Below are 27,358 nucleotides of genomic sequence, written 5' to 3'. Positions count from 1 at the left end.
AAGTCTCATTTTCTAGCTACACAGTGGGGCAAGCATTTTGACAGTTCTATTTAGAGTTCCCATGTCCGGTCTGGGCCTTGGGTGAAAAACTCAAGCCTAGTTTAAAAGCAAGTATGTTACTCTTGAGCCTTTTCTGCCGACAACTTCATTTCCTACGAAGGAAAGGTAACATCCTTCGCTCTGCTAGTGTAATTAGACGGGTAGGAAAGTATCTCTCTCCCTTCCTCAAACGTTGCAGAGCCCTGGAATGTACCACCCTGGCCCATGAGACTGAGGACAAGAGGCTTTTAAAGGACATTGCTTTTACCTGCAAAGAGAGGAATCTATTATCTGCCCCCCACAAGCCCACCTTCCTCGTAACTACCGTATTTTTTGCTCTATAAGACTCACTTTTTCCCTCCTAAAAAGTAAGGGGAAATGTGTGTGCGTCTTATGGAGCAAATGCAGGCTGCGCAGCTATCCCAGAAGCCAGAACAGCAAGAGGAATTGCTGCTTTCACTGTGCAGAGATCCCTCTTGCTGTTCTGGCTTCTGAGATTCAGAATTTTTTTTCTTGTTTTCCTCCTCCAAAAACTAGGTGTGTCTCGTGGTCTGGTTCGTCTTATAGAGTGAAAAATACGGTATTTCCCTCAGTGATCTATCTTACCAGCTCCCAACTGTAAATAACAGTGAACCCTGCTCTACCCCTACGCAGACAACACTCCCCCTGTGAAACCCCCAGCAATGTACAGGTCTGAATATGGAAGGGAGATGAATTAAGATCTCAAAACCAGTTGTACGGCAAAACCAGCCAGCCACTCAACCATTGTGATCTTCTCCGCTCCCCCCATTGGCAATAAGAACTCCTGAAAATCATTTAGGGTTGTCGGGTTGTTGTTTTTTTTCCACCTCAGTTCAAGGCTATAATATCTCATCATTCGATCCCTCCCCGCCCCCCAAAAAAAGTCAAAAAGAAATTAAAACAAGGGGCATAGTGGAAGGAGTGGCCTCCTCAACACAATTCCAATGGAGGAGAAAAAAGGGGGAAGGGAAGACACTCTTACTTCCACAAAAAAAGGGGACAAGACTTTGAGATGGGGGGGTGGAGAAATTAAGCCAGGCCTGTCAATCATCTAAAAAATAGATGGCCTTAGATGAAAGGGCTTCTCTTTTTATCAAGAGCATAAGGGGAGGGAGAAATGAAAACGAAGGAAAATAAGATCTTTGTACAGGGAGCTCGGTCTTTAAAATGAGAAAACGCAGCCTCGTCTCAAAGTGTCCGTCGCACTCCTCCGTGCGGCTGGCTTGTTTCACCCCCTTTCTTGTACATCTGCCCCCCCCAAGCAGTTGGTGCCATCGTGCCAATGGCGCCAGCCCTGCTTGCTGCCCTGCAGAGTCCTGGCCAGTCCCCCGGCGGGCGGGCGGGGCGGTGGTCAGCGGCGCAGCTGGCTGGCGCAGGGAGAGGCGTGCGGGGCGCCGGCCGGCTCACTCCCAGCTCCTCCCCTCCTGGTTGGCTGAGTCCGGACACGTTCGCCAGAGTCCAAGCGACCAAGGCGGGGGGGTCACGATGGCGGGATAAGGCAGAGGTCGCGGGCCAAGCCCTGAAGAAAGGAGGAGCCACCGTCACCAAAGGCGATGCTGGTGCAGGTTTCGGCTCAGCACCGACCGCACGTCAGCTGTGAACCTGGAGGAGGAAGCGGGGGAGAGACAGAATAAGAGCCACGCAAGACCTGCATCCTTGTCTGACCCCCTCCTTTGGTAATCCTCACAGAACTCTAGGCCAATGGTTGCCATCAATTTGATTTTGAATTGATTTTAGAATGCTGTGTTACTTTTATTGTTGTAAGCCTGGCTTCGGCTGGGGCGGGATATAAATAACATACAGTGGTGCCCCGCAAGACGAACGCCTCGCAAGACGGAAAACCCGCTAGACGAAAGGGTTTTCCGTTTTGGAGGTGCTTCGCAAGACGAATTTCCCTATGGGCTTGCTTCGCAAGACGAAAATGTCTTGCGAGTTCCTGCGGGTTTTTTCCCCTTTTTTCCCCCTTTTCCTAAGCCGCTAAGCCGCCTATCAGCTTATCCACTGATAAGCCGCTTAACAGCTGATCGCTAAAAGCCGCTAAACCACTAAGCTGTCAATGGGCTTGCTTCGCAAGATGAAAAAACCGCTATACGAAGAGCCTCACGGAACGGATTAATTTCGTCTTGCGAGGCACCACTGTATTATTATTATTATTATTATTATTATTATTATTATTAATCTTCCACGGGATTCGGTCCCGCACGTCAACCAGTTCTAGGTCAATAAATATCGCACTCACGGAAAGCGACAAGCAGACTCAACAGCTTGCACAAGAGGGGAGGAGACCGCATCTGGAACACCAAATTTGGGTCACCACCGCTCAAAAACGCCATTGTAGAATTGGAAAGGGTCCAGAAAAATGCAACCCAAACGATCGGCTGTGGAACTCTCTGCCACAGGAGGCAGCAACAGCCACTAGCTTGGATGGCTTTAAAAGAAGAGAAGGGCTACCGATGGCTACTAGCCAGGATGACTATGTTCTCCTTTCACAGTCAGAGGCAGCAATGCTTCTGAATGCCATTTACTGGAAACCGCAGGAAGGGAAAGGGCTCTTGTGCTCGGATCCTGCTCTCTGGTTTCCCCTTGGGCATCTGGTTGGCCATTGAGAGAACAGGATGTTGGCTAGACCGGACGTTGAACAGATCCAACAGGCTGTTCTTATGTTCTTATGAAAAACACAGACGCGAGGCTCTTCTAAAACAACCCATAGAATCCCCATTCCCTTTTCTCCCCCCAGCTCCACCCCAGAGCTTTACCTCAAGGCATCAAGCATGGGGAGCAAGTTGAGAAGTGCCGTGTCGCTGGGATCGCTGAACCAGGACTTGATAGGTATTGCGTTATCTGCCGGACGCACAGAGAGGGAGAGACACACAAACACAACCGTCACTGCGCTTGAACCACACCCTAACCCCCTCTGACCAAACCTGTGCTTTGGGTCGAAACACTTAAGATTGCCGGAGGGGGGGGGGGAGATACAGAAGGGGCTCGTACAGCCGAAGAATCTTTTGCATGCACACACACACACACACACACAAATCCCAAAGTGGAGAGTTTTAACCTTGCCTTATTCCCAATGCACAAGCGCTGCAGGGGACTGAACAGAGAACACTTACATCATATTCCTGCATCACAAGGGATTGAAAGAGATGACCCCTTAGGATACCTTATTTTTTAAAATTGTGAAAAAATGTATGTATAGTTGCATCCGCAATTGCAGGTGTAATTTGTTTTAATGAAGGCCAGAGAAGACTGGTTCTCTTGGACCACATCAGATTGGCTTGCCGGATCTGCTTGAGCGTAACAGACAACTCCGAAAAGCGGAAGCGGCAGGAAGACGAGAGAAGAACGCTTGCTGAATAGAAGCAGAGAACTAAGCAGGATGCTTCAATACCATCAAATGAAATAATTTTCTCAGCTGGTGAAAATGAATAATAAATAGCCACCGATGCCCCAAGATGGGCATGACAGAAGTTATGAATGGACATTAGGAAAACCAAGACGGAGTGCAACACATTGGAAACACATAATGTTGCTACGCAGAGCATCGGATATGGTGTGGGTCTGTCTGCCATCACTGCTGCTGGTTTGATCACTGAAAAAGACGAGAGACTTGCAGATGATCGCAATAAAGTCAAGAGCCCAAGAAAAAGTGATGAAATCTCTGGATCAGGAATTTAATTATCTCTTGTCAGAGGGGTGAAATTGACTTCATTTTCTTTGATGGCTGCCAAAATAAAACTAATGTTATGCTGAAAGTGGACAATTCAGATCAGCTGCCCCCCAGAACAGAATTACCATAGTTTTCCGTGTATAAGACAATGGTTTTTTTTATTATTTTAAAATAATGTTAAAAATTGGGGGTCGTCTTATACACGGATAGTGCTGAGGGGTGACGGGTGATTGGTTGCAGCTGTGAGCAGATTGTCAGTGGTGATTTGGCGGGTCATTGGTGGCTGTGGCAAGGCCGGCTGTTGATTGGCTGTGGGCGATTGGTGGCGAGCGGGCAGACGATTGGTGGCTTTGGCAATTGTGAGCGTCGGTCAGGTGGGCGAGTGATTTTTGGCAATCCCCCCCCCCCAAAGCTCAACAACTCATGGTAATCTCCCCCCATTTTCTTAATTTGGAGTCCCCAAAAATAGGGGTCGCCTTATACACGGGGGCGTGTTATACATGGAAAAATATGGTATTCTGTGAGAGGTGAGCCGGGTGGAAGACATCTCTACCCCTTCACTCAAAGAGAGAAAAACCAGCTGAAGTTATTGCTGATAATCTTGTGGATTTCATGAAGGTGGGCATTGAGATTGCAGGCTGTTGGAGGCAATTCTACAATTGTTAACACTGGCTCGGAGGGCTGTAGAGGTCAAGCGTGGTCGTAAGCTGATCTGGTTGGTTTGTGCCCTCCACACCAGCAAGTTACCCCTGCGACACTTGATCGCAGCACTCGATGGAAGACCTTGTCTAACAAGCAAGTAAGACAGGTAACATTGGCAAGATGCTACAGAACTTGAAATTGATCCTCCATGCACCAAACTCTCCATTGCAGGGCCTCTTCACTGAGTGGCAATGTCGTAAAGGATCTGTTTAATGATCAAGCGCAGAGGTATCGGATCACACAGGCCATAAGGGCAGGGAAAGGGGTCCAGTGAGCCATTCAAAGTGGTTAACGAGAGCAAACGGGCTTTGTGGCATACGGGTTTCAAAACATGGCCTTAAAGGCAGAACCCTCAGCGATTTAAGACTGATACATGCATTGTCTGCATGTACTACACCTAGACAGCATCTTAAAAAGTAGAGACATCACCTTGCCAACAAAGGTCCGTATAGTAAAAGCTCTGGTTTTCCCAGTAGTGATGTATGGAAGTGAGAGCTGGACCATAAAGAAGGCTGATCGCCCAAGAATGGATGCTTTTGAATTCTGGTGCTGGAGGAGACTCTTGAGAGTCCCATGGACTGCAAGAAGATCAAACCTCTCCATTCTGAAGGAAATCAGCCCTGAGTGCTCACTGGAAGGACAGATCCTGAAGCTGAGTCTCCGACTTTGGCCACCTCATGAGCAGAGAAGACTCCCTGGAAAAGACCCTGATGTTGGGAAAGATGGAGGGCACAAGGAGAAGGGGACGACAGAGGACGAGATGGTGGGACCGTGTTCTCGAAGCTGCCAGCATGAGTTTGACCAAACTGCGGGAGGCAGTGGAAGACAGGAGGGCCTGGCGTGCTCTGGTCCAGGGGGTTCCGAAGAGTCGGGCACAACTAAACGACTAAACAACAACAACACTACACCTGCTGATTCAACATCAGAGTAGAACACTTTTGGGTGGAAGGCCCACTCCACATTTTGTCGAGGAGAGTTAGGCTGCAAAAGAAGGTTGGTAGTGGATGCTGTTTAGCTGTTTGGCTCAGCACGACATGCATTTAGCAAAATGATAATCCCAGCTGGTGATAATCCCAAAATGATAAAAACAGCTGGTGTCCAAAAGATGTTGAGGTGTGGAGATGACGACACACCGGGAGGAGATCTTTGTGAACATCCGAGGAAGACGCTTTTCAGCAACCCCAGCACTTCATCCCTGTTGGAGCTGACAGACTGGTCCGACAGGCTATAGGAACCTCCTTTGACATGTAAACTTGCTACAGTGGAAGTAAGTTGGCTAGCAAGCCCATACAAATTTCACAATGGCCCTGTCATGCTTGGTCTATAGCAAGGCGCGTGAAACAAGTCACAGAGTCAGCAGGTAGGGTGTAACTCATGAGGAACGTGAGGCGTGTATCAGAGGCCAAGAAGTCTGCGGCTGATGTCCAGGGATGCAACTTCTTGTTTGCATTTCTTCTTAACTGATGCCATTACTTCCTGATGTTGTTTCATGATTACAAGTGCGCTTAGGAGGATATGTTTCATGCAGAGAAACTAAAATGTTTACAGCATCACCTGACATTTTCCGAAGGTAAAAATTAAAAATCTCTGGTTTACCGAAAGCAGTTTGTGAGCTTTTTAATCGAACGTAGACTTACCAAGTACAAAAAGAATAGCAGATTTGAACTCCTCACACCCAGAAACGTGTTTTTTAAAGATGCCTCGCTGAATATGTCTGCAAGAATTCACCCCCTAAAATGGCATGCTCTCCTGTGGGAATGAGTGGTTGGTTCCTTAAGTCCCCGGGGACGGGAGGGAGCAAGGAGGAAGATGCTGCCGGCTCACCACGAGACACCCTGGGCTCCAGAGAGTGGCCCTTCACCCAGCAAGCAGACCACTGGTCAAGGCACAGGACGCCACCCCTCACCCACCACCAATTTTCAAAGGGGACGGCGGGTCTAGCCCCCTACCTGGATGGCTCCTGTAGGCTCCTGGCGAATTGTCCAGGATGACTATGCTGGACAGGTCGTTATGGACGACGGAAAGGTCTTTGATGTAACTGCCCAGCTCCAAAGTGCAGTGCTGGAAGGAGAGAGAGAGAGGGAGGGAGTTTGGGGGGGTGTATGCTTGCACACAGGACAGAAATAACAATCCTCTCTTAAACTGGACAGGGCTGCAGCTCACTGGTGGCAGGTGGGTGACCTGTGGAAGTCAGCTGGTAAGTTCACCAAACCTCAATCCATCACAGAAGATGAAGAGCCCCAGCCGAGTCTTCAGAGATTTCCTGCTTTCCCAGCAGAACGGCTTCTTCCAGAGTCCCACGGTTATGGGGAAATCTCTTCTCCCGCACTGTTCGAAGTGTTCATTATTTCCAGGCACAAGGCAAAGCTAAACACCACTATGGACTTTATACAGTTCTTCTGGTCTTTGAAGTGAGGGTGCTTACGTACGGAGAGATCCGCTAACGCTATCACCCTGCTAGCTGACGCTGCTGCGTAAAACCCACAGCCTCCTCCCCTGACTCTCACAGATTCAGAGTCAGACCCTGACAGCAAAGCAGGAGAGCATCGGGACAGGACCTCACATAATGGAAGAAATGCCCCGGAGACTATTATGCCCGTCTCTGCATTCCTGAACCAATGGGAGGGTGAGTGACTCAGCCAGTCAAGCGCACGACCTTGCTGGCGTTGCTACGGTAACCCCAGTGCACCTGGTAGCCTTCTCTCAGAACATCCAGATGTGCCCCTCATTTGGCAGCAAGCAAGCCTTCCCCCCGAGCCACTGCTATATCACCACGGTGGACCCTTCTTCTCCTAACTCCACAGGCCCAACGTACAGCCGTAAGGGGCAAAGGACTCACCTGTCTGTAGTATCTTCTCTTTAGGATGCTCCTATTATTGTCTAGCTTGTCGGCCACAGCAGAGCCATATATTTCCATGCTGGCCGTGAAGACCACCAGCTCATACCACTGGCTCACCTGAGTTGGTGGGAGGGGGAGAAGAAACGGAAATGGAAAGTCAGAGGGGAGCTCCCTTTCTCCTTCACACACAAAAGGCCCCTTTCACTCTCGCAGGCAGACGAAAGCCCAAGATTTCGGCAATTTTCACCCGCACATCATCCAAGTTAAGACTTTCAGGAAACGCCATCAAATCTTCCATGCCCTCCCAATATAGATTACATTTAAGCATCACTTAAAACTTGTCGGTCTGAAAAGCAATTTATGAACGGATTGTGTCACGGTTATTACCCCAGCCCCTCCAAAGAATGTCAGCCAGGCAGAGTGCAGCAGGCACCTATTATTAGTCCTGCAGAAGCACCCCCTTCCGTTCTCAGCCCTTAACGGAAGAGGCTGCTTCCTGCTCATAGCTCCTATCAGCCTGCAACAAGAGCCTTGTTTGGGGGCTTTTGGGGGCTTTCAGTGAACACCTCTTCCTCTTTCCCAGCCTCCTCCCCTCTGGCAGCTTCCCAGGTTCTGACCAGCCCTCGCACTATCAAGTCTAAAGCTAAGTAATGACGGCACAAGGCAAGCCTCCCAGGGGAGAGCATTACACAAGTGCGGAGCCACCACTAAAAAAGGCCCTGCTCTTGTGTCGCCAACACCCGTGACGCAGGACCTCAGGGGATAGTTGCAGCGCCTGGGTCGGTGCATGTGCTTTTATGTATTCCATGATTTGCACCCTTCCCTGGATCTGACGGAGATGGTGACTAGCCTTAGTAAACAAAGCAAAGCTCCAGGGGCCTGCTTCAAATTTTCCAAGTTTCCAGGAAGCAGTGGGAAGAGAGAAAGTGAAGAGGAAAGGGATTACTACCCTAAAGAAGCTGGGACGAATTGCTTTCAGCAGGATTAACGCGGATTAGGCTAAACAGGTGCCGGCGATTAGAGGCAAGGCTGGCTGATCCAGTTGGGTCTGGGATCAGCTCTCCACCCTTGAACCAGACAAGGCAAGGGTGGAGCAGGACAGAATGGATTTAGCACACCACCTTCTCTCCCAGGTAGAGCTGGCTCTGGGAAGATCCAACCCTGGGCGTGTGCATCACTCGAAAGGCCACCCAAGTTCAAAACATTTCCGGGTGATGCGAGTGGACAACACACAACACAATGTCTTCCCAGTTGCCCTGGCTGCTACTCCCCCCCCCCAATGTCACTACACCACCCTCCAAGTAAATTTTTCCCGAGCTGGAACCCTCCCCATGTTTTGGACTACAACTCCCATCAGCCCCTGTCAACAGGCGCCGATGGACAGGCATGGTGGAGGACAGAGTCCTTCAGCATCGGCAGTGTGCCAGGATGCTCATAAATGCTTGGCAGTTTCTCCACGGAGCTCAGTGAGGGGAGGATGGGCCTCCCAACATAGTCCAGCTCAAGAGCGTGAAGCTGAGAGGCTTGGAAAGCCCCCTCTGGACTGGAGGAGCACGCCCAGCAAATCAGTGGCAGTGCAGCGGTCACAACTGTGGGTTCAAATCTGCCTTGGCCACGTGAAGCATGCTGGGGTGAACTTGCAGGCCGGTTGCTATTGCTCAGTCTAACCTACTTTTTGCAGGGTTGTTGTGACGATAAAAAAATAGAGGAGCGGAAAATTGGCACGTCTTGAAGGAAAGCTGGGATAGCAATGTTCTGCAGACACACAGCTCTGCTTCTCCTTTACATCTGCAGGTGTGGGAGTGGGATGTGCTGGACTGATGTCTTGCCTCAGTAATGGACTGGAGGAGAGCCAATAAACTGAAGCTCAATCCAGACTGAGGTACTATTAGGGGGCTGTTTCCTAGACTGGATGCATGGGAGGTGGCCTGCTCTTGAGGGGGGTTACACTCTCTCTGAAGGAGCAAGTATGCAGCTTGGGGGTCCTTCTAGATCGGGGTAGGCAATCTAAGGCCCAGGGGCCGGATGTGGCCCAATCGCCTTCTAAATCTGGCCTGCGGACGGTCCGGGAATCAGCATGTTTTTACATGAGCAGAATGTGTGCTTTTATTTAAAATGCATCTCTGGGTTATTTGTGGGGCATAGGAATTCGTTCTTTTTTTCTTTTCTTCAAAATATAGTCCAGCACCCCACATGGTCTGAGGGATGGTTGACTGGCCCACAGCTGAAAAAGGTTGCTGACCCCTGTTTTGGATCCTTTGCCTTCCATCCACTACGGCTGCTGGCCCAGCTGTACCCCTATCTGGACTGGGACAGCCTAACTTCTGTTCTCTACACTCTGGAACCTTCAGGTTAAATTACTGCAATGCATTATACATAGGGTCAGCGGCATAGCGTGGGTTGTCAGCACCCGGGGCAAGGCAAGTAATTTGCGCCCCCTAACCCGGGGCAAGGCAAGTAATTTGCGCCCCCTAACCTGGGGCAAGGCAAGTAATTTGTGCCCCTAACCCCTAACCTGCCGCCGCTGCCAGCTTCTTCTTGCTGCTGCCTGGGCTGGGGTATTTACGGTAAGGTAGCCACGGCGGCGGCGGCGGGTCCGTGTCAGGTGATCTGAGGCGAGTTGCCGCTGGCGCTGCCGCCCAAACGACGCCGCTTGCCCGGAGGAGGAGGAGGGCAAAGAGGCGAGGAAAATGCAACATGGCGCAGCAGCAGCGGCGGCGGCGGGGCTGTGAGGAGGGGCTGCCTGGCGCGCCCTCCGCGGCCCTGACGCGCGGGGACTGCGGCGAGCGCTGAGAGCCACTGCCTGCTGGACGCCTTCAGCCCGGACGTGCGCACAGCTCATCAGTTCCGCGAGACATGGGGCTCTGCTACAGCCTGCGCCCGAGGCTCTTCGGCGACGAGCGCGCCCCCCCAGATGTTGCGCCCGGTGCGGCCGGCCCCCCCTGCACCCCCCACGCTATGCCACTGCATAGGGTTGCCCCTGAAGACAGTCTGGAAACTATCAGCTGGTGCAGAATTCAGCAGCCAGGTTGCTCACTGGACCTAGGATGCTTTGAGCCTATAACGCCAATCCAGAGCCCGACTGCACTGACTGCCCAATTGGATGACACAAGATTTACCCACCCTGGAAGAATGGCAGGTGAAAGTAATGGACTATATGGAATTGGCGGAAATGACTGGCAGAATCCGGGACCAGGGAGAAGAGTTGGTGGAAGAAGATTGGAAGAAATTTAAAGATTATTTACAGAAACACTGTAAAATTAATGAATGTTAAAATGATGTTGGAATGAAATGAAGCGGTTTTAATAATAAGGTTAAACAGGAATACGTAAAAATGGATTGATATTAGATGAAAATATAAAGTTATAATATGTGAAGATAAAGAACTAAGATAAAACAAAGAGGGTAAGGATTTGCTGAATCAACTATTTGAACTGGAATACAAAAAAGGGAGGTGTGAGGAAGTCATGAAAATAAGTAAATGAATTCTGAGATATAGAAAGAGGGATGTATTTTTAACTGTTTTTATCTTTTTTGTAATCTGTATTTTTTGTTTTTATCATTTTTGTAACCTTTTTCGTATTGAAATTTTAATAAATATTATTTTTTAAAAAAAAACACAATTAAGTTTCTGGGCCCAATTCAAAGTGCTGCTTTTGACCTATAAAGCTTTAAACGGCTTGGGACCGCCTCTCCCCATATGAACCAACAGATCATCTTCTGAGGCCCTTCTTCAAATGCCCCATCCACAAGAGGTCCAGAGGGTGGCAACACGAGAACGGGGCCTTTTCTGCGGTGGCTCCCCACTTGAGGAATGCTCTCCCCCAGGGAGGCTCGCCTGGCACCTTTGTAACATACAGTGGTGCCCCGCAAGACGAATGCCTCGCAAGACGGAAAACTCGCTAGACGAAAGAGTTTTCCGTTTTGGAGGTGCTTCGCAAAACGAATTTCCTATGGGCTTATTTCGCAAGACGAAAATGTATTGCGAGTTCGTGCGTTTTTTTTCCCTTTCCCCCCCTTTTTCTAAGCCGCTAAGCCGCTTATCCGCTTATCCGCTAAAAGCCGCTAATAGCGCTAATCTGCTAAGCCGTCAATGGGCTTGCTTCGCAAGACGAAAAAACCGCTAGACGAAGAGAATCACGGAACGGATTCTTTTCGTCTTGTGAGGCACCACTGTATATTTAAGTCCCAGGCAAAAACTTTCCTCTTCTGCCTGGCTATTGATTAATTAAACAATCTATGACCTTTTAAACGGGGGCGGGTATTTTATTGTTGTTGTCATTGTATGCATTTTTGTGCGTTCATATTGTAGACCGCCCTGGGATCTTAGGATGAAGGGTGGTTTAGAAATTTAATAAATAATAACAATAATGGCAATGTTATACAGTCCAGTGGTACCTCGGGTTAAGTACTTAATTCGTTCCGGAGGTCTGTTCTTAACCTGAAACTGTACTTAACCTGAAGCACCACTTTAGCTAATGGGGCCTCCTGCTGCCGCCGCCGCCGCACGATTTCTGTTCTCATCTTGAAGCAAAGTTCTTAACCCGAGGTACTATTTCAGGGTTAGCGGAGTCTGTAACCTGAAGCGTATGTAACCCAAGGTACCACTGTAATCAATAAAATAAAATAAAATAAAATAAAATAAAATAAAAGATCTGTCTCGCGCACAAGCTTCTTACCACTTCTAGGAAAAAGTCCACGTGAGGCCTCTTGTGTACAAAAAAGCGGACTGGATGTTTGTCTATGACAACCTGGAAACAGAGGAAGGCCTTTTAGTCAAAGCCTGGCAAAGTAAATGAAGCCCAGAGCCTTCCTGGTGCTGTGGACTACAACAGCTGGTGGCTGGGGCTGATGGGAGTTGTAGTCCAACACCACCACGAAATCGGAAGGTTGGTGAAGATAACTCACTGACAAGTACGTTTCCGAGCACAATTCAAAGTGTTGGTGTTGACCTTTAAAGCCCTAAACGGCCTCAAAGGCCCAGTAGACCTGAAGAAGCATCTCCACCCCCATCGTTCTGCCCGGACACTGAGGTCCAGCTCTGAGGGCCTCCTGGCGGTTCCCTCCCTGCGAGAAGCCAAGTTACAGGGAACCAGGCAGAGGGCCTTCTCGGTGGTGGCACCTGCCCTGTGGAACGCCCTCCCACCAGATGTCAAAGAGAACAACAACTACCAGACTTTTAGAAGACATCTGAAAGCGGCCCTGTTTAGGGAAGCTTTTAATGTTTGGTGCATTACTGAATTTTAATATTTTGTTGGAAGGCGCCCAGAGTGGCTGGGGAAGCCCAGCCAGATGGGTGGGATATAAAGAAATCATCATCATCATCATCATCATCATCTTAAGGCTCCGTAGCTGCCTCTGATCCTCAAAAAACGAGGCCAAACTCAATCCCCAGTGGCTAGCATGGGTTGCTGTGGGAACTTCAGGGCTTTACCTAAGCTAAGGCAGCTGCTTTCTGAAGCCAGGAAAATAGCCCTGGACACATGAAGAATGCAGACTGGCTGGTGCAGAGATCCGCAAACTGGCTAAAGGTTGCAAACCCTCCCTGCTGCACCTTCTGGAGGCCAAGAGGGCCTTCTCCTCCCTTGACCCTACACACCTGCTGTCACTGGAGTGTGCAGGTCAGTAACCACAGAGTTCAAAGATGGAGTTAACTCTTTGTTAGCTAAAAAGCAGGATCTCCACAGACTTGGCTGAGTCTCAGGCTCAGGCCTAATGAGCAAAACAGCTCATTCCCAGGAGTCTTCTTCCATGAAAACCAGTGGCAGAGATTGAAAGTCCCCTCTCCCCAGGGCTTTCCTCCAAGCAATCAGAGGCAATATACCGTATTTTTCCATGTATTAGATGAGGTTTTTTGACTCAAAAATCATGTTGAAAAACTGGGGTCGTCCTATACACGGAGAGCGGTGTGAGGGGGACGCTGCGCCCCCGCCAGCTGGTTTGCGGGCGCGCAACTCCCCCATGCCGCTGCGGGAGGCGCGCGCTCTAGGGGGCAGTTTCCCGCAGCGGCGTGGAGGGGAAGCTGCGCCCGCCAGCCAGCTGGTTGGCAGCCCTTGCTCTAGGGAGTTTCCTGCCTACAGTGGCATGGGGGAAATGGCTGCCCACTTTGCCAATCCCCTGCAACGGCCCTGCTGGGGTGATGGCGCATGCAATTCCCCCTTTAAAAAAGCTCAAAACTTTGGGCCATCTCCCCTCATTTCCCCAAAAATAGAGGGGCGTCTTATACATGGGGGCGTCTTATACACTGAGAAATACAGTATGTGTATCATCAACCTCTCCACCTGTCTCCTGGGCTCCCACTCTCCTGTTTTTTTCTCTCCCAGCTCACTAAGCCCTACTACCCCTTCGGCTTCCGACACCTCCTCCTCCCAGTTTCCTCGCTCTTGACCATTCACCGTCATTCCACCACCAATCCCCGGGCTCTGAGCCTTCCTCTCTGGGTCCATTCCTCTGCGTCCAACCAGCCCCTGCTACCTGCGCCCCTTGCGCCCAGCTCCTCCCGCACCCAAGAACGGCTCACCTTAAGGATGAAGTCGGGTGGAGTGCCAGGCCTCACCGTGGGCCGCAGGACTCCGTCGTGATGGGAGTGGATCAGCGTCTCGTCCAGGTCGAGCACAAGGATCTTCCTCTTCACCTGGTCTGGTGGAGGTGGGGAGAGGGGCGTCAAGACAAACAGCTCAGTGCCCTACACACCTCCCTCCTTCCCAGTGCTCTGGGGAGAGCCTCAGCCAGGGGGAGGGAACCAGGGAGACGACCCCCAACCTCCACGGGGCAATGTACTTACTGAGGCGCTCCCGTGAAACTTTGGAAAGGGGAAGAATGTCGTAGCGCACCGTCTGATACTGGATCACCTGCCGGACAGACACAGGTAAAGGAGGGGAGTTTATAAAGGGTGGCCCAGAGAGAGGACCTAAAGGACCAGTGTTAGAAATTAGGCAGGTGCCAGGTGCGTTTTGCGACCAGCACTGGTCCAACTGCAGCCCCATGGAGATCTCTTGACGCCAGGTTAGCGACAGACATTTCCATCTGGCTGGCCCCTCAAACTTTTTTAAGCAGGTGAGCTCATTTCTTGCATTTATCTCCCATCTTTTCATCCAAGGAATACATGGTTCGCCCCGCTCATCAGTTAATCCCTACAACGACCCTGTGAGGTAGGTGAAGAGGCCGCAACTGACTCCAAGGTCACTCAGGACTGTGCAGGGATTTGAACCCGGAACTCCCAGGTCCTCGTCCGACACACTCACCACTGCAACCACCCTGCTATGGGGCAGCTCTATAAATTAAGCGGGTAAATAAATATGGGGGGAGCAAAATGTCACATAGAGAGGCATCTGAAATATTTTCCTTGAAGCTTTAATTTCTTTTATTCAGGATTGGTTGACTGGATGTAAACCACTTTGAGATATATGTAAAGCGGTATAAAGGTAAAGTTAAAGGGACCCCTGATCATTAGGTCCAGTCGTGACCGACTCTGGGGCTGCGGTGCTCATCTCGCTTTACTTGCCGAGGGAGCCAGCGTACAGCTTCCAGGTCATGTGGCCAGCACGACTAAGCCGCTTCTGGCAAACCAGAGCAGCGCACAGAAACGCCGTTTACCTTCCCGCCGGAGCGGTACCTCTTTATCTACTTGTACTTTGAGGTGCTTTCGAACTGCTAGGTTGGCAGGAGCAGGGACCGAGCAACGGGAGCTCACCCCGTCGCGGGGATTCGAACCGCCAATCTTCTGATTGGCAAGTCCTAGGCTTTGTGGTTTAACCCACAGCGCCACCCGTGTCCCTTTTAAAGCGGTATAGAAATGAAATTAATAATAATTTGCACTGCATGAACAAAATAGCACCTAGACATTCTCTCGTGGCGACCATAGCTGAGGTTCAAGGTGCCCTTTGGCGATTAGCTTATATATACGAATTTCTAACATTGCAAAAGGCAGGACACTCAGACCAGAAGAGCTGGATATCAAGAGAGGCTATCTGACCTGGAAACGATGCCTTATGAGGAACGGCTAAGGGAGCTGGGCATGTTTAGCCTGGAGAAGAGGAGGTTAAGGGGTGATATGATAGCCATGTTCAAATATATCAAAGGATGTCACATAGAGGAGGGAGAAAGGTTGTTTTCTGCTGCTCCAGAGAAGCGGACACGGAGCAATGGTTCCAAACTACAAGAAAGAAGATTCCACCTAAACATTAGGAAGAACTTCCTGACAGTAAGAGCTGTTTGACAGTGGAATTTGCTGCCAAGGAGTGTGGTGGAGTCTCCTTCTTTGGAGGTCTTTAAGCAGAGGCTTGACAACCATATGTCAGGAGTGCTCTGATGGTGTTTCCTGCTTGGCAGGGGGTTGGACTCGATGGCCCTTGTGGTCTCTTCCAACTCTATGATTCTATGATTCTATGACCTTGCCTTCATCACCTCCCTAACCAAGCCGCTTATTCCAGGCCCAGCTGAGAGATGCAGTTGTCACTACTGATACTAACAGCCTCCAGGATACCTTTGTGACTGACGCCTTTGCAGGTTTAGGACTTTTTAAAAGGAAAACCCCGCAGCAACCAGGCTTGCACCTGGCGTTCAGCTGTTTTGAAAGCCAACCCTCTTCCTACTTCCAAGGAAACCGCTATGAACTGGGCAGCCTGGCCACTCGCTCATTTCTACTGAATTCTGCTCAGCAGGAAAAGGGTGTCGCTCCAAGCAGCTTGGAAAGGAGAAGCTGGGTGAACCGTGCAAGGCAAGGCCTTATGGGGCAAGGAGCAGGCTGCGTGTTCGCCACACATTTGAGGAGCTCGCTGGATGTGACCAAAGGGGCCAGCCATGCCTCCCTCAGACTAGCCTACCTCTCAGGGTTGTTGCTGTAGGGATTAAATTGGGACGGGGTGAGAGAGAACCATATACGCCACCGTGGAAGAGAGGGTATAAATGCAACAAATGACAAAACAAAGTTAGAGCCACCAGAGTATTCTGGACCAGCAGAAACATTATACAGAGAATATTGCAAGCTAATAATAATAATAATAATAAATTTTATTTATACCCCGCCCAGAGCTGGGCTCAGGGTGGCTAACACCAGTAAAATTACAGTAAAAATATAATAGGGGGGGGGGGCAATTTAAAATACAGGTTAAAATGCAATTTAAAATGCAGCCTCATTTTAAAAGTAGCCCATAGATCAAAACCATAAGGGGAGGGAAACATAAGGGTGAGACCGAGTCCAAACCAAAGGCCAGGCGGAACAGCTCTGTCTTGCAGGCCCTGCGGAAAGATGTCAAGTCCCGCAGGGCCCTAGTCTCTTGGGACAGAGCGTTCCACCAAGTTGGGGCCAGTACGGAAAAGGCCCTGTCCCCAGTTGAGACCAATCTAACCACCTTGCAACTTGGGACCTTCAAGGTGTTGTCATTTGTGGACCTTAAGGCCTCTGCGGGGCATACCAGGAGAGGCGGTCCCATAGTTCTCAGGTATCCTCCCCACACACCCTCAAATTCCCGCTCACATCTCTTGCCAAAAGACCTTCCGTCCTTTGGATTTGTTTTTTTTTCAAAGGGCAAGAACAAAAGAAGCTGCCTTGTACCAGTTTGGCCTATTTGTCCACGGAGCCTAGTACCACCTGCTCTGACTGGCAGAGGCAGACCGTTCCCGTCACCTTCCGGCAGAGATCCCTTTAGCAGAAGGCAGCCCCAGGGATAAAAACCTTCTGCATGCCAAACAGTTGCTCTGCCACCGAGCCCTCTCCTTAAACGGAGACCGGTGAAGGGACTGAGCTCTGAACCAAAAGGCCTGCATTAAGAGTCACTTTTGCCCTGAGCAAATTCATGTAGGCAAGTCGAAATCCCCAGTCTCTGTCCCAGCCGGTGGGAGGAGAACACTGACCCACCCTCCAAGGTTGCCGTTAAGGAAGGATTCTTGGCGCAAGGTGCGTGAAACCCTCTGGACGCTCGAAACGCTCTGTCTGCATTCCAGGTGTGCCGAAGTTCACCTGGTGGCTGTGCCTGGCACTCCAGCAGCACCGCCGGAGTCCATAGCTGTCAACATTTCCCTTTTTTATTTAACCTAAATCCCGCTACCTGTCCGAATTCCTGTATCAGCTCCAGTGCTTTTACTGCACTGGATTCTGGGTCTTGTAATCTCAATACTAAATCATCAGCAAAGGCTTTTAATTTATATTGTTTGGATCCTACTGCGATAACTTTAATTTGTTCATCTTTTCTAATCATACTTAGCAAGACCTCTAGGACTGAAATAAACAGCAAAGGGGAAAGTGGGCCCCCCATGACTGGTTCCCTTCTCAATTCTAATTTCCTCCGATACCACATTCTTTACAATGATTTTGGCTTTTTGTTCTTGATAGATCGCTTTAATACCATTTGAAAAATCTTGACCAACCCCCTTACTCTCAAAGTTATATAACATAAAACTCCAGGATACATTGTCAAAGGCCTTCTCAGCGTCAATAAACATTAACATTGCTTTGCAGCTCTTTCTTGCTTCCAACTTTTCCAATATATCCACAACATTTCCCATTTTCAAAGGGAAATTCCCTTATTCCGAATAGGATTCCTGGCAAGAAAAGGGAAAAGTTGACAGCTATGCACCGCACCTGCCTCAGAGGCCAGGAAGGTAGCCAGATCGCTGTCTGACTGATCAACAAACCACTTCGCAGCCAGAAGCTATCATCAAAGCGGTGTAAAGGGGGAAAGGATTACACACCAGAAGTCGTTTCTACCATTGTACAGTTAAAATGCTGCCATCTACCTTTGGGGAATCGTAGAACCTTAGTGTGGGAAGGGACCCTGAGGGTCATCCAGTCCAACCCCCCCGCAATGCTGCAGGAGTAGAATGTGTGCTTTTATTTAAAATGCATCTCTGGGTTATTTATGGGGCACAGGAATTTGTTCATTTTTTCTTCAAAACATAGTCTGGCCCCCCACAAGGTCTGAGGGACAATGGACCGGCCCCCTGCCGAAAAAGTTTGCTGACCCCTGCTCTAACCCCTGCAATGCACTGCCTCTTACGAAAGGCCCCCAGCTGCAGAATTTCTGCACCGAGAGTGCAGAACGCCTTCGGAGATTCACACGATGCCTCCTGGAGCATCTCTTGGGGAAAGGAGGCCTCTAGGAAATGGGGCGGGGAGGGCTCAGAGCCCATGCCAGGGAACGCCATTGAAGATGCCAAAGCCCTCTCCAGTTTGGAGGGTCTCCGACAGCCACAGAGGGCAGGTAAGGTCTCAGCTGCCCGCCAGAGCTGACCGCACTGGGCCAGAGAGGCCAATGGGGTGACTCTCCTCATCTCGTGCTTGTCCAGATCTATTTTTGCTTTCCACCTGCTGCTTTTCCTCAAAAGGCTCCTCTGCAAGGGCACATAGATGGCTGCAGGCCCAGGGGTCTGTCTCTCGCTCTCTTCCGCCCCCCCCCCCGGCCCGGCCTGGCTCCTTACCCACCCACACTTGCTCACACGACAGCTGCCCCCTCAACTGCCCTTGGCAGGCACCTGCAAGTCCCATGCCTGTGGCCAACACCCTCCCGCCCCACGTGGTCCCCTCCCAAATTTAGCCAGGGCAGCCTCTTGCAACTGGGAAGCCGGCCAGAGGCCAGGAGGCCCCTATCCCAGAAGAAGGCACAGGAACTGGGGGCTGGAAGGAGAGAGAGAGTGGGGATTGGAGGCCCAGCAAGGAAGCAGAGCAACCTCGGGGTGGAGTGAGGGGAAATCAAAGAGTATTGTGGCCCCCAAACCCTTATCGTGGGGGCAGCCCTGCCTTGTGTCTCTCTCTCTCTCTCTCCTACACACATTTGGTGAGAGGCCATCTGGGGCCATGGCAGCAGATACTACAGTTTAGCTCCATGTTTCTCAAACGTGGGTCCCTGGCTGTCGCTGGACTACAATTCCCATCACCCCGGGCCACTGGTCCTGCTAGCTAGGCGTGCTGGGAGTTGTAGTCCAACAACAGCTGGGGACCCCAGTTTGAGAAACACTCTAGCTAGCCCTTCCTATGCTTTGACCTGACACCCAGTGTGGCATAGCGGTTAAGAGTGCTAGACTCAGCCAGTGTTAAAATCTCACAATATATAAGCCGGGTGCCAAATGGCATCTTAAATTTAGGTTGCAGTCACTAAACAATGCTGTCCAGGGTTGTAAAGACTGTGGAGAGAATAATTGGGTGCACTCTTCCCACCTTGGATCAAATCTACGCTTCCAGGTGCCATAAGAAAGCTGCAGAGATAGCGCAGGATAGTGCGCACCCCGGAAATGATCTCTTTCAGCTCCTGCCTTCTGGAAGAAGGGACAGGGTTATAAAGACTAGGACTAGCCGCCTGAGAAACACTTTCTATCCAAATGCGATTTTGGTTTTAAATGCAGTCTAAGGTAGTCTCTGTGGGAGTATATTGTATTTAATTATGGGGTATCAGAGTTTTTAGGGGGTCAACCAGGCTGGGATAGCTGGAATAGCTGGCTTGTTGGTTTTTGAATGCCTGGTGTAGATTTTTTCAATTTCATTGTTCTGCATGGGACAATGACAATAAAGATTACTGTAAGGTAAAGGTAAAGGGACCCCTGACCATTAGGTCCAGTCGTGGCCGACTCTGGGGTTACGACGCTCATCTCGCTTTACTGGCCGAGGGAGCCGGCGTACAGCTTCTGGGTCATGTGGACAGCATGACTAAGCCGCTTCTGGCGAACCAGAGCAGCGCACGGAAACGCCGTTAACCTTCCCGCCGGAGTGGTACCTATTTATCTACTTGCACTCTGATGTGCTTTCGAACTGCTAAATGGGCAGGAGCAGGGACTGAGCAACAGGAGCTCACTCTGTCGTGGGGATTCGAACCACCGACCTTCTGATCAGCAAGTCCTAGGCTCTGTGGTTTAACCCACAGCGCCACCCGCATCCCTAAAAGATTATTGTATCGTATCGTAAATGATCCTCAGGTTCCCTTCCAATGCTATGATTCTCCGATATCAACTACATTGCTTGACTGTAGCTTGCTCTTACAACAATTCACATGCCCCAGCATGCAAGAAGGAGAAACACCGGTGAAATGGAAATAGTATTAACTATGGACTAAGGCAGAGCTTTTTAAACTGTGATTGCCAACCTGGTGCCCCAAAATCTCTGCATAGTGGCAACTGGACCTGTGCCGGTTGCAAAATTTGCCTGGCGTCTGGCTAATTCCTAACACTACTCTCAGGCTAACCTACCTCGCAGGGTTGTTGGGAGGATAAAGTGGGGGCCAGGGAAGATGTATGTACACCACCTTGAGCTCCTTGGAGGAAAGGCGGGATACAAATGTCGTGAATAAAACAAATCCTCTTCTCACACAGACAGAAAAGTTGGCAGAGAGGTGTAAGCAGAAGAAGTCCAGGCCTTGAAGCCCATGTAGGTTTGAGCGTGATCCAGGAAGAGGCCAATTTCTCCCCCCCCCCGGGGGGGGGGCTCCTCTGCCTTTCCCCTCTTATCAAGCAGATGGTGGAGGAAGGGGTTTATGAGGCACATGTGGACTTAAGGAGACCCAACCTTCCACTCCAGAGTAACCCCACTCCCCCTGGTTGCTCTCGTAAAGACGGACTGAGAAACTAAACCAGAGGCTCCACTTCCTCTCCAAGTCGCTGGGGCCTCAAAGTGCAGAACCTCAACATCACTTTGACAGAGCTTTGGAACTGGTTGTGAAAAGGAAGTTTCTGGGGTTTGGTGTTGACAAGTGGGCTGTTATTTTTTAAAAAGAAAGAAAGAAAGCCTGAATGCATGTAAGTTTTCTCTTACTAGAGGGAGGCTGAGGAACAAGGATAAAAGAAGCTGAGTGAACAAAGAGATGGCTTTTGCACTCCCCGTGTCACATACACTGTTTGGGTTTGTGCTCTGGGCGAGATGGAAAAGGATGCCCTTGGCTGCCTGACCCAGAAAGACAGACAGACACCTGGCCTGGCGTCATTTCCGAGCACAACTCAAAGTGTTGGTGCTGACTTTAAAGCCCTAAACGGCCTCGGTCCTGTATACCTGAAGGAGCGTCTCCACCCCCATCGTTCTGCCTGGACACTGAGGTCCAGCGCTGAGGGCCTTCTGGCGGTTCCCTCATTGCGAGAAGTGAGGTTACAGGGAACCAGACAGAGGGCCTTCTCGGTGGTGGCACCCGCCCTGTGGAACACCCTCCCTTCAGATGTGAAGGAAATAAGCAGCTATCCTATCTTTAAAAGACATCTGAAGGCAGCCCTCTTCAGGGAAGTTTTTAATATTTAAGGCTGTACTGTTTGTAACATTTGATTGGGAGCTGCCCAGAGTGGCTGGGGAAACTCAGCCAGATGGGCGGGGTATAAATAATAATATATTATTATTATTATTATTATTATTATTATTATTATTAGCTAGCCATTTCTTTGGGTTACCAGATGAGCCTGACAATTCCTCAAGAACCCGGCACAACGCGCCGTTCAGCTTCACCCGCCACAAATTTCACCCTGGACCTCCACATTCAAGTGCTAATTCTGCAGTGGCACCTGGAGAAGCCCACTCCTAGAAGCTCAGCGCTGGAGTCTAGGAAAAGGAAACATCCGAAGCGCGGGTATTAAAATTAACAGCAAACGCGTTGCCTTGTCTATTGTATGGTGGTTGAGGCTGTCACCAAGCCACTCTCATTATTTCTCCTGATGTGACTGCTCCCTGCCCTCTCTCCTCAGAAGTCTGCCTCTGAAGAGACTTCAGCTGGTGTAGAATTCAGCGGCCAGGTTGCTCACCGCAGCAAGAAGGTTTCAGCGTGTAACACTACGCTGGCTGCCAATTAGTTTCTGGGTCCACTCCAAAGTGCTGGTTTTGACCTATACAGTGGTGCCTCGCAAGACGAAATTAATCCGTTCCGTGAGGCACTTCGTATAGCGGTTTTTTCGTCTTGCGAAGCAAGCCCATTGACAGCTTAGCGGATTAGCGCTATTAGCGGCTTAGCGGCTTTTAGCGATCAGCTGTTAAGCGGCTTATCAGCAGATAAGCGGCTTAGTGGCTTAGGAAAAGGGGGAAAAAAGGGAAAAAACCCGCAGGAACTCGCAAGACATTTTCGTCTTGCGAAGCAAGCCCATAGGGAAATTCGTTTTGCGAAGCGCCTCCAAAACGGAAAACCCTTTCGTCTAGCGAGTTTTCCGTCTTGCGAGGCGTTCGTCTTGCGGGGCACCATTGTACCTCAAGGAGACCTCTCCCCATATGAACCAACCCAGACCCTGTGATCGTCATCCGAGGCCCTTCTTCATGCGCCTCCTCCACAAGAGGTCCACAGGGCAGCCACACGAGAACGGGGCCTTTTCTGCGGTGGCTCCGTTCGTGGAATGCTCTCCCCAGGAAGGCTCACCTGGCACCTTCATTACATATCTTTAGGCACCAAGCAAAGCTGTTTCTCTATAACCAGGGCTTTGGCTGATTCTATGGTCTTTTAAATATGTTCAGGCCACGGGAGGAATTATTGGTTTGATTTTGTTCTTGTTTTTATTATGTATTTTCTGCTCTCATTTTGCATGTTTATGTTGTGAACCGCCCCGGGATCTTCGCATGAAGGGTGGTATACAAATTTAACAAGTAAAATTAATAAACTCCTGAGCTGCCTTGGAAAAATCCAACATCCCCTTTGCTTGTCACCTAGAAGGGGAACCGACACTACCAATCACAACCTTTCTGTTAGGAAGAACGCCCCCAGCCTCACTCAGGACTAGGCTCCCTCCACCCTTGGCAATCTGCCGCACTCCAGATACCCTGAACTACCACTCCCAGCCAGGACTAGGTTGGGGAAGGTTGGTCAACAACACCAGTCAGCATGGGGGGAAAGCAACTACTCTCAGGGGAGCAACCAGATGGATCGGGTGCATTTGGGTGTCCGGAGGCGGTTGGGGTGTGTGGATGGTGGTCAACTAATTGAGGTTGAACCCCAACAAGACAGAAGTACTGTTTCTGGGGGACAGGGGGATCCACTGGTCCCGAATGAAGTAACTGTGCTCCAAAAGGACCAGGTGTGCAGCCTGGGAGTCATTTTGGACTCACCGCTGTCCATGGGGGCACAGGTCGATTCTGTGTCCAGAGCTTGGACAGAGCAGCTTGGCAAAGCACCATGGATCCTCATGGCAGGGGTAAAGCAGAGAGCAGGCAGCCTAAATGGGCTTCAGACCCTTCAGGTGCTCTCAACTCCCCACAGTCTAAATAGGAATCAGAGGGAAACAAGGTACTGTTTCATTGGGCGACTTCTCCCAAAGCACCCTGCTGTCGCTGACCCCAAGGAGGAGACCCAGCCTGATCCAGCAGCAGCTGTGCCTGGAAGGAAAGACAGCAAGTGGGAGCCACACAGGGACACACACACACACGGCACTCGCTTCCTTATATTTCTGCCAACAGCAAACTTTTGGAACACACACGCGCGTGCCACAGTGAGGGCACGGCATCGCATCCCTGGTGCCCCACAGCTATCTTGAATGGCAAGTATTTTAAGCACTCCTAGAATCCTCCCTGGCAGCTGTCCCAGGACCAGAAGGGAGACCAAAGGGCTTCAAGGTAGCTCCTCCGCCTCGTGACATCCCAACCCATTTTCCTCCAAAACCAGTAATCCAAAACCAACATCCGTAGAAACCAGCCACACAGATATAAAATTATCAGTGTACCACCTGGTAATAAACTCCCTGCCATATGCTGGCAGCATCTAGACAGAGCTGCTCCACACACACACACACACACACACACACACCACCCTCCACATATTTCACACCTTCCAAGTATCTTATTAGTCAAGTGTCAAAGAAACGGGCTCACGAACCAGTCTAGTTTGGGCTTGAAACTCTCAGGTGCAAACATGGCAACCTGCTTAACTGTGAGTGTGGCGAAAGCTTCTCCTGCCTCCCCACGAACTCATGCTCCCCATTGCAACTGTCCCAGCATTCACCCAGTCAAGCTTTATTTCAATTTTACACAAAAGGTAACCAAGATGGAGTGATCTATAGGAGAACCGTGCCCTAGAATCCCACGTCTAAGGCCAGCCCAATACTTGAACTGCACCGGCAGTCCTCAGCATGGTTGGGGCACAAGGAAGGAAACAGAGGCCCACTAGAAACTTAGGAGAAGGAAAGCTTTACCTTTCATAATTAGGTACAGGTTGTCCCTCTCTCACAAACACACACACAGCAACAACAATGGCTGTAGCTAAAGGAGCAGTCAAGCTTCTAACCAAACACTGAAATCTCCAGGATCTCAAGCTTCACACTTCCTGTCTCCATGAAAACCGAAGCACCCTGGTTTCCTCCTCCTCAAATCCCTTCTAATCTTTGTTAATAGAACCATTGGACCCCGATCTTGTTCCCACCCTCCAAAATCATCTGAAACAAACAAAAATAATAGAAATCAGATTGAAAAGCAGATTGTGACACCTCAGGATGGAAATTGCAAATAAAATTGTTTTGTAGTTCCTACTGCTTCTAGTTTCCTTTTCCTCCAGTCCCAGTTCACATATGGGGCAGGGGTGTACTGAACTGGAGTGTAAAACAGAAACTGCAAATGGGTGCCCTCCAGACACTGAGGATTACAACTCCCACCACCCCTAGCCAGATTGGCCAAACGACAGGGAAGATGAGGTTTGTAGTCTATGACCATCTAAAGATGTTGAGAGAGAAAATTAGGTGGCAATCCCTGAAGATTGATTCCTAAGGATATCTGGAAAAAGCACCCAAAGTTTGATGAAGCTGTGAGCTGAAGGAACAGGAAACTGCACGGCACTATTAAGCATTGTAAGTGCATTAACCAATCAAAACAAGTTTTACATACGTATAGTTTGTAAAGGAATTTCAGGCTCAACAGACAGGCCTGACGTTTTGTTTCAACTGAGCTCCCAATCTCAGAAATACCCTTCCTCTAAGGCCAAATGGGTTCATGGGAAGAGTTACCCCCCCCTTGTTTTGGTACCCCATTGCTTTCCTATAAACTACTTCTGCTGTGACCTAAGGAAGCCTTTTCCAACACTGTATGCTCCAACTGTTTTGAACTGTAACTCTCCTGCAGCTGGTGGGAGCTATATTCCAAAACCAAGTTGGGAAAGGCTGGCTTTCAAGAAGCCACTTCAGAAGTGTTAAGTTACTACACTTTTAAACTTGGTGACACGCTCACTCGCTGCTCTTCACTATCTCCACTATCTGGGTGGGTGTGTTTTTAGGGTACTTCTCGTTTTCTTTAAAGCTGAAATGACACTTGCAAAACTTTTAGTAAAACATCCCCTGCAGGGTCAATGGTGAGAAACTGTAACCACTGGCTGAGAAACCATGGGCCAAATTTGAAAAGGCACTTGAACTGTCAACGAAGTCTAAAACCAGTGCATTTCCTCGCTAGCTCAATTTTAACAGCATCTGAACTAAAAAATTCCTTCCAGTAGCACCTTAAAGACCAACTAAGTCAGTTCTTGGTATGAGCTTTCGTGTGCATGCACACTTCTGAAGAAGTGTGCATGCACACGAAAGCTCATACCAAGAGCTGACTTAGTTGGTCTTTAAGGTCTGAAGAAGTGTGCATGCACACGAAAGCTCATACCAAGAACTGACTTAGTTGGTCTTTAAGGTGCTACTGGAAGGAATTTTTTTGTTTTGACTATGGCAGACCAACACGGCTACCTATCTGTAACAGCATCTGAACTGTTTGCCACAGCATCGACCACACACCAATCACTTTAGGGTACCTCCAGCAAGGGGAGACACCCGAGCCAAGGCTTTGGTACAAACCCCAGGCCAGGATTCTCAGCTCTACACTTGGACCTCACGCACACAAGCCAGTAAAACCCACACCCAGTAAACCTCAACAAGGTGTGAAGTTGTTACAACCTTCCACCCTGGCCAAACCTTCGGCCATGGAACTGGGCAGGTACGCACAAGGCACGTTATGCACAAATATCTTCCTCTATGCATGCACACCCCTCGAAACAACTCTTTCAAGGAAACGGGGAGCATGTATGTAGTAGCTATGGAGCTGGCAGGTAGAGCATCTGCTTTGCACGCCAAAGACACCCTGGAGAGTTGATGCCGGTCAGCACAAATAGCGAGCGAGGAGGACCAATGGTTCTGACAACAAGGCAGCTTCCTATGCTCTTATGTTCCTATGTTCTTATGTTGGGCTGGCGGAGGGTCACCCTGGTCGGGAGGGCAGAGAGTTGCAAAGCGAGGAGGATTTCCAGCTTGAGGCGGAGGAGTCCAGCGCCTGGCTTTCTGCTCGCTCTCTGCACGTCCTCAGAGGCACTCTGGCCCTGGGAGCTCTTTCCAACCCGGAAGCGACCCCCACCCAGGGGTCGGGGAGGCGCTACTCACGGTGCGGGCCTGCCGCCGCAGCAGGTACAGCAGGAAGCCCCAGAGCTTGGCGGCGAAGGCGAGGAAGGCCCGGAGGCCCAGCAGGCACTGCGAGCGCATCATCCCGCCGGCGGGGCCCGCCGCGCCCCCGGCCCGGCCCAGCTCCGCCAGCTTCCAGCGGGGAAGGGAGGCCGGGCGGAAGGAAGGAAGGAAGGGAAGGAGCCGGGGAGGGGGGAAGGGGAAGGCGAGGCGGGCGAGGGGCCGCCGCCCTCCGCCTCAGCCCGTGCCCGCGGGCGCCGCCATCTTAGCTCCCCGCTGACGGTCGCTACCGGCTTTAGGGGGGAAGCGCTCCCCCCCTCCCCCGCCGCCGACCGTAGTCCTCTTCTTCGGTCCGCTTCCGGGGCAACCGACCCAGCGCCACAGACTGCTTCCGGGGCGCGCGCGGCAGCGTCCAATCAGAAGCCGAGGGAGACGCGGCCGCGGCGCCGAGGTGCGCACTGCGCCTGCGTCGAAGCGCTGGAGGAGACGGTTAAGTAGCGGGAGTTGGAGCGTGTGGCGGTGGGGGGAAGAGGCATGCGCGAGGAGACAGTCGCGCATGCGGCCAAGGTTGGGGCTCTGGGAAGGCGGCGTTGCGCACGCGCAAAACGAGACACACAGATACACCGCCAGCTGAAGGGGGGGGAAAACCAGGAGGGTGAAGTGAGCAGGCGCGCGCTGATTAGAGCGTCTGCGGGTCTGAGCATGCGCCGAACGACCGGGGAGGGGCGAACAGGGAGGAAACGGCGCATGCGCGAGGAACCAACACGCTCGCTTGCTTCTAGATGTATAGT

The 27,358-nt window shown here is 50.5% G+C and overlaps 1 protein-coding gene across 1 annotated transcript; it reads right to left on the bottom strand.

The window, feature by feature from the left end:
- Nucleotides 1–854: 854 nt before the first annotated feature.
- Nucleotides 855–26,843, bottom strand: CTDNEP1 (CTD nuclear envelope phosphatase 1). Its single transcript, XM_079952157.1, has 8 exons — nt 26,550–26,843; nt 14,056–14,122; nt 13,792–13,910; nt 11,951–12,022; nt 7,272–7,388; nt 6,382–6,493; nt 2,817–2,901; nt 855–1,662 (listed from the first exon to the last, which is right to left on the bottom strand). The coding sequence occupies exons 1-8, from the start codon at nt 26,649–26,651 to the stop codon at nt 1,602–1,604; spliced, it is 735 nt and encodes a 244-aa protein (XP_079808283.1). The 5' UTR covers nt 26,652–26,843; the 3' UTR covers nt 855–1,601.
- Nucleotides 26,844–27,358: the final 515 nt, after the last annotated feature.

Source organism: Podarcis cretensis, assembly GCF_951804945.1.
Source record: "Podarcis cretensis genome assembly, chromosome: 13".
Taxonomy (NCBI): Eukaryota; Metazoa; Chordata; class Lepidosauria; order Squamata; family Lacertidae; genus Podarcis; species Podarcis cretensis.
The sequence above is the reverse complement of the archived record's forward strand: the minus strand, read 5'-3'. Positions and strand labels throughout refer to the sequence as shown.